This window comes from Nicotiana tabacum, chromosome 3, assembly GCF_000715075.1.
Source record: "Nicotiana tabacum cultivar K326 chromosome 3, ASM71507v2, whole genome shotgun sequence".
Classification (NCBI taxonomy): domain Eukaryota; kingdom Viridiplantae; phylum Streptophyta; class Magnoliopsida; order Solanales; family Solanaceae; genus Nicotiana; species Nicotiana tabacum.
In genome coordinates, this window is record NC_134082.1 from 100,030,197 (window position 1) to 100,037,585 (window position 7,389).

Genomic DNA, 7,389 nt, shown 5'->3' on the forward strand with positions numbered 1-7,389 from the left:
GGAGGTGTGACAATTGGTACTGTTGTACATATGCTCGGTGAGGGAGAGATAAGTGCACGAAGGGTATTGTCATGCCAATTGATTTGACCTATATTCATATATTTGGTGAGGATGAGATAAATGCACAAAGGGTGTTGTCGTGTCATTTGATTTGATATCTTGAGTGCATTTCTCACACCATGAAAGTTATGAATTTACTGTCATAATTTCTTCTAGTAATCATTTACTGCTTCGCATATTTGTTTTCTTTTACTCTTACTATTATGTTCTAGAACTGTTTCTATTGCTAGTCTACTGCACATGTTATAACGGTTAGTATCTTCTAACTAAAATTTCTCACCACTACTTCAATGAGGTTAGACAATATACCTACTGGGTACATGGGGTCAGTTGTACTCATACTGCACGTCTACACCTTGCGTACAGATTTTACAGCTGGAGTTATTGTGTATGGCGAGAGCTGGCATTGAAGGTGTACTTGCATTCTGATTATAGCTCCTGCTTGTCCTTGGTAGCTTTAGATTTTGCTAATCTGTTTATGTAAACTTCAAACAGATGACGTATTTATTCGTACCTAAATCCTAAGTCTTAGAAGTTCATGATTTGTACTACGAGTTCTTGGGATTTGTATAGAAAATTCAATTATTTTATCCATTGTCTCTTATAACTTGGTTTGAGTTGTGTTGATTGTATTTGGCTTACCTAGCGGGCCGGATTAGATGTCATCACGACTAGGCGAATTTTGGATCGTGACATTTAATTTCGGCGGATTAAAGTCGATCGGAAATTGGTCAATTTTTTAAATTTTCCAACCGATTTCGATCGTTCTTTCTGAACGATTTTAGGGAGTTTTCTAGTAGTGTTCCTTATAAGTAATGCAACATTTGATTGGTGGTATAAAATAATATATGTATTAAGTTATCCAAAATTTTAAATATTGTTTTACACAAAATAGAATGTGAAATAAGAATATACTCTGTATAAATAATACGCAAATTAAACTACTTAAAGACAAAAAAAAATAAAGGTTAGTATTTCTACATAATAATATCAACATCATTAAACAACATAACAATTACTTTATTTGCCAAACATGCGCATAACAATTTTTTCATTATTATTCACTTCACATATATAAAATTCCTACATTATAATTTCCACATAATTAGTATGTGAATCAAACGTTTGTAAGAGTATTTACTAGCTGTTGGACGGGCGGAAGTTCCAAAATTTTATTTAACTTATTTTCTTTATTTCCTTTTTTTTGTGGGTAAGTAATGTTATCCAATCCTTTTACTCCATGTCTTTTTCAACACGTCTCGATGCCATAGACTTCAATTATTTTGATGGGAATATCTTCCATATGTCTCTTGTTTGTTATAGAGTTAGGACTAGGTCAAGCTCTATGCATGTGTTATGTCCTAAGTTGAAACCAGTCTTATAGCTATGAGTTTACTAAAACTCAATAGTTTTGGATCATATACTATTATATTAATTTTTTTATTATATATATATATATATATATATATATATATATATATATATATATATATATATATATATATAATATACCGAAACTCAGTAAGCAGAAAGGATTGCGGTATCGAATCTATAATCTAAAAATCCTAGCTTCACCTCTAGTTATCATATTTGTTCTTCTATTCCATCCGTGATATACCAAAACAAATAAAATGTACAAGTGAAATGAGAGAGAGTACTAAATGAACTTATGGATCATCTCTATAATTTTCTTTGAATTTTTGTTCGGGAAAAAAACCATTTAAATAATTTGCTTTCCAACTTTCTTTCCCATAATTCGGACGTAAGTGGATTTGTCATGGTCCCATAAATTTGGAAGAAAGAAAAAAATTATTTGGATGGCGTAAGCAATTGACAGTGATAATCAATTATTTGGATGGCGTAACCAAGATTATTAAAATTCCAAGGTGGTAGAGTACGTAGATAGAATTAAGGCAAGCATATATCTTAATTGATAAATCCTACACAAACCGAAACCGAAAAGCGTGAAACTAAAACATAGAGAATTTAGAAAACCAAATATAGGGAATCAAATTGACCGATGAACACCCCTAATCATTCAGAGTTTGTTCCGAGCAAACATAGACATCAAAAGACAACAGAACGAATATATATGTATTACGTATTCATATTCGTTTGAACGAGAGGAGACAATACAATTCTTTTGGATACGCTATCCAACAAACTCTACCAATCTAGAAATGGGGTATATCTCGCCAAACTAGATAAAACTATTAATCTAATCGAGACACTAAGTGTTGATTCATATCAATTAATTTCTCTGAGGAAAGCAATGACTTAAGAGCACTCTTGTGCTAATAAAACAGAAGAAAGAAAAATTGCAGCACATGAAGCAGCCTTAATCAGATTTTGTTCCAAGCAAAATTAGACATCATAAGACAAAAGGAGACACATATAACTAATGGGAAGGCAAGATAGTTTAAGATATGTTCTTTAGTTCCAAGGAAAGCAGTGAAAATTATTGACAGAGAATTAAGAGCAGTCTTGTGCTAATCAAAGATAGAAAACATTGCAGCTATGCCTGAAGTAGCCCTTCATCCTCCTTTGATGGTGCTTCATCAGACACCTTTTCTTTACGACCAAATGATTTTGCAGTTTTATCCATGAACCACCTATAAAACATGATCAAAGAGTTAATTACTGTCTACAACAGACTAAGCGACAAAGAAAAGGGGCAGCCCGGTGTACTAAGCTTCCGGTATGCGCGGAGTCCGGGGAAGGGCCGGACCACAAGGGTCTATTATATGCAGCCTTACCTTGCATTACTGCAAGAGGCTGTTTCCACGGCTTGAACCCGTAACCTCCTGGTCACATGGCAACAACTTTACCAGTTACGCCAAGGCCCCCCTTCAAAGAAAATAGAAGATGATAATGTGTTATCAATACCTTTTCCAGCTTAATTTCTCAGCTACTTCTGTTTCTTGCTTTTCAGATTCCTTCTCAATTAATGTCCAATCATCATCTCCGCGATCAGAACCAACAGAGTCCTTCCTCGAGCTGCCATTGAGATCATCTGGTAAAGAATTTTCTGATGCAGCATCCTTTGCACCAGTTGGCTGGACAGTGCAATCCATTCTTCCTTCACACTCCTCTTGCAATAAATTACTCTTTTCAGGGTTACATACCATATTTTGTTCCTCAGCCAATAAATTTTCTGCTGCACCGTCCTCTTTGGCTGAGGTTTCCACATTGTCCCCTTCGAACATCTTCTTTTCTTCTACTTTGCTTGTCAAACATCCCTTATTGCCCTCCTCAAATACCTTGTTTTCTTCAACAGATCGTTTAGTATCCACACTACTACCAGTAAGCAACAAAGACGATGTATCACCCTTCTTCTCCAGCAATAACTTCTCTTCTTCGGATGCATGTGACATATAAGATTTATCATCCATCGACTTAATCTTGGCTAACTCAGAAAATGATACTGCATTTGCTGTCTTTTCACCACTGCACGTCCCCAGAGACAACAACTGAAACTGCTTACGTAAAGTTGGCTGTAGAGCTGCAAAGCTTTCAGATTTCTCAAAATTCCCATGTTCAAGCAGATTAGTTAAAGCATTGTCTACATATGCAACTTCAAACATTTTGGAATTTGAAAGAGCCTCCATCTCCATAGACTCCCCTTTAATACATCCAACAACAAGCGGGCATCGGTTTTCTCCAGACGTCAGCGCAGTATTCACCTGGCACAAAGTCTTTTTTAACCAATCTACCCAATGTTCCCCTCCTTTCTTCAGTTGGACAGAAACAGTAAATATTCCATCCATTGTCATACGACTTCCAATTGTATAAAGCCTGGAGAAACTTTCCTTGGTGCAAAGAAATTCTATTCCAGTGTCTTTAAAAACAGCTGTGGTTTCCGGAAACTCATGATCAAGCAACCACACTAAGAAGCTAGAGGATATGGGACGAGACAAGGTTTCAAGTGGTCCCACTGATTGAGTACCAATCACCAAAACATCTGCTTTTCCCCATTGCTCTTCTTTGTATTTCCTCCAGCTTGAGTAGAAATCTGCCAATCTTTCATTAAGAAGCTTGACATTCTTTACACCTTCTTCCTCGGGGATCCAGAGTAGCCTATTTTCTCCACCATCTTTCTCACCTTCTCCCGACTTAAACAGCTGATCACCATCTTTATTTCCTTCCTTTGACTTGTCGTCCTCTTTAGCATCCAGCCAATTTCCTCCAAACCTAAACAGCTGATCACCATTTTTGTTACCCTCCTTTGACTTGTCCTCTTGACCATCCAAGCTTTTTGCTCCAAACTTGAACAGTTGATCATCACTTTTGCCTCCTTTTGCCTTATCGCCTTTACCATCCACTCTATTTGCTCCAAACATGAAGATTTGATCATAATTTTTGCATCCTTCCTTTAACTTGTCGCTTTCACCATCCAATCTATTTGCCCCAACCTTGGACATCTGATCACCAGTTTTGTTTCCTTCCTTTAACTTGTCGCCGTTACCATCCAATCTATTTGCTCCAAACGTGAACAGTTGATCATCATTTAAACCTCCTTCTTTCACCTTGTCGCCTTTACCATCCAATCTATTTGCCCCAAACTTAAACAGCTGATCACCAGTTCTGTTTCCTTCCTTTGAATTGTCTTCTTTAGCGTCCAACCAACTTCCTCGAAACTTAAACAACTGATCACCATGTATGTTTGGTACCCTCAACTTGTCCTGTTTTCCACCAGAGGAAGAATCGGACAGATTAAGATTCTTCATCAACAGCAAAACATTCTCATCAGTTTTATTTTCATTCACCCTGCTCATCGATTTACTCGATTCCCCTTTCTCTTTGATTTCAATTCCCTCACCAAAAAGGACCTCAGTTTTGTCAATACTAGAACCCAAATTGCTCCTCCTTTCCCTCGACCCTTTACGTTCAACTTTAAACCTATTTTCCTTCGTTTTCGGAGCAGATTGATTCCCATTTTCCAAGAACTTCAAAAACACTTGCTCATCATTTTCACTCCACAAATTGCTCTCACGCTTATCCCTCAAATCCCTTTTGGTTTTCAAACTTCTTTTTTCCTTGCCAACATTCACAATAGGACTAAAACTACGCATAGGATGAGTAAATTCAACTGATTTAGACACCTCTTTCTCATTAAAAACTCCAAAATCAAAGTTTGGTTTTTCAGCAGTATTAATCAAACTATCAATACCAGAATTCACAGTAACAGCTTTATACTTTTTAGGTTCTAAATCATTAATACAACTCCAGAAAAGCTTAGATTTTGGATACTCACCTGCTATATAACCAACAACAAACGGACAACAACGATCCTCAACATCATCAAAAAACATCTTGTTGTTGTGAATTACTCTCTCGTTACGTATCGTAGCATCAATTAACGCAAACCCCTCATCGTTCTTAGCCTTCAATTGAACAGAAACAGGAATTTTCTGCATCAAAGTTGCATAACAACACAAAGAACGAATCTTGGAAAAATTCTTCTGAGTAGAGAAAAAATATATCCCATAGACAGTGAAAATCGTAGTTGTATCATGAAGTTCTTCACCTATAAGCCATAAGTAGAATTGATTTGACTGAGAATTTGATGAGTTTTTTTCTTGGTTTGAATGGATAACAACAACATCAGAGTTTTGCCAAAAATCTTGTTTGTGAATACTCAAACTGTTGTAAAAGGCACTTAGCCTTTTTTGGAACAATTCTTTCATCATTTTTTGATTTTTTGGAACTGGGAATTGATGGTTTAAACAAGAAAAGAGTGATCAGTGACCTTTGTTGTAGTCTTGATCACATAAAGAAGAAGACAAATAGGTTTAGAGGTCTTTGTAGAATTCGTCAAAGTCATGGAAATTTGTGTTATACTAGGAATATGATTGGAAATTTACATAATATAAGAGTCCATGTATAGCTTGTAACTTTGGAGTTGCGGAAAATAAGGGGAAACAAAGGAAAGATAATCCATATTAAATTTCAAGATTTTCAACAAACTTTTTGTTAATAGAGAAAATAAAACAAACTTTTGTTAAGAGGTCGAGAATATTTAGGAACTAATTATGGTGAATTAAATATTGTAACGGGATTATTTCAAAGAAAAGATCTTTAAATGCTATAGATATGTTTGTTTTATGATTTTCTAGTAAAATTAATTAGGTATGATCTCAACTTCATTTCAAGTTTATTGACATCATTTGGCTTTCTTGCCTTTTTTTTTTTTTTTACCTATAATTCGTTTGTCAAGAATTTTTCAAAAGAAGACAAGGAATATGTTACTAAAAATGAAAAGAAAAGGATGAAGGCCTTATAATACGGGCTTATCTAGAAAGTATTGAAATGTTTAATTGTATGATTATGCACTTAAAGTTATTAAAGTTCCTCATTGATACGCAATTTGTTACATGTGGGAATGAAATACTTTGACACCCCTCTAGTTATTGAGATAAAAAAAAAAAAGGCACAAGTATTAATTAATACATTTTTTTAACCTCCCTTATAAGGGGATCAAAAATAATTTTTTAATATATTCGTGGAGTCATTAGAACTCCAAATCCATATGTTGAAGGTGAAAGCACTTATCACTTGAATCAACTCGTCTCTCTCGTTATAATTTAATCCGTTGCTAGTTATATCATTTTGTTTCTAGGACAATTATATTGATTGTCTATATAAAGTAAACTCAATACAATTTTATTTCATTGAGAGGGCAGAGAGTGCAGCCCAAACGGGTCGTAGGGGGCTTCGACTTTCAGTACATCTAAAGCAGGCCGAACGTACAATCTTTTTTAAGGCGAAGATCACTTTCAGTCCGTAGTTGAAATTATTTATATTAGGTAATCGTAAAAGTATTAAAAATTTGTATATATTTTGTATAAAACATACAAAAATATATATTTTATTGAACTATATGTATTTATGTATTAGTAGTGATTAGTTGTAACTAATACACTAGTTAGTTAGAAGTAGTTGTGGCATGAGGTGAGACACACGTGTGTTTATATATACATGTACATATCTGGAACTTTCTTCCTTAACAGACAACTCCTCGGTGGGTGCGGCATGTGCATTAGCCATGATATGTTTCCCTTTGTAGGACCTGGAGTGTAGTTCTGGGACAGCCGTGCGGTTTGTAACATCTATCTCTAGTGTGTCCTATGGTTTTGTAATAATCGCAACGTGAAGTTCTGCCTCCAATGGACTAGTTATTTGCACGATAGTTAACATTCCCTTGAGTGTTAGAATTGGTATTTCCCTATGCATTCACGTGAAGAGAAGTCGACTCAAAAACCAGTTGATTGGAGGGTAGCATTTCTTTCTGTTTCTCATCTTGAATGAGTAAGAAAAAGGCTTGTGCTA

General features: G+C 35.3%; 1 protein-coding gene across 1 annotated transcript; it reads right to left on the reverse strand.

Annotated features, from left to right (window-relative positions):
- Positions 1-2,459: 2,459 nt before the first annotated feature.
- LOC107828462 (uncharacterized) lies at positions 2,460-5,945 on the reverse strand. The gene is made up of 2 exons (XM_016655770.2): positions 2,947-5,945; positions 2,460-2,672 (listed from the first exon to the last, which is right to left on the reverse strand). Exons 1-2 carry the CDS (start codon positions 5,748-5,750, stop codon positions 2,576-2,578), a joined length of 2,901 nt encoding a protein of 966 aa, XP_016511256.2. The 5' UTR covers positions 5,751-5,945; the 3' UTR covers positions 2,460-2,575.
- Between the last annotated feature and the right edge of the window lie 1,444 nt (positions 5,946-7,389).

Coding starts and splice junctions, on each gene's coding strand:
- LOC107828462 (XM_016655770.2), bottom strand. CDS start 5,750: ATGATGAAAGAATTGTTCCAAAAAAGGCTAAGTGCCTTTTACAACAGT. Junction 2,673..2,946: donor GAGAAATTAAGCTGGAAAAG/GTATTGATAACA, acceptor CATGTTTTATAG/GTGGTTCATGGATAAAACTG.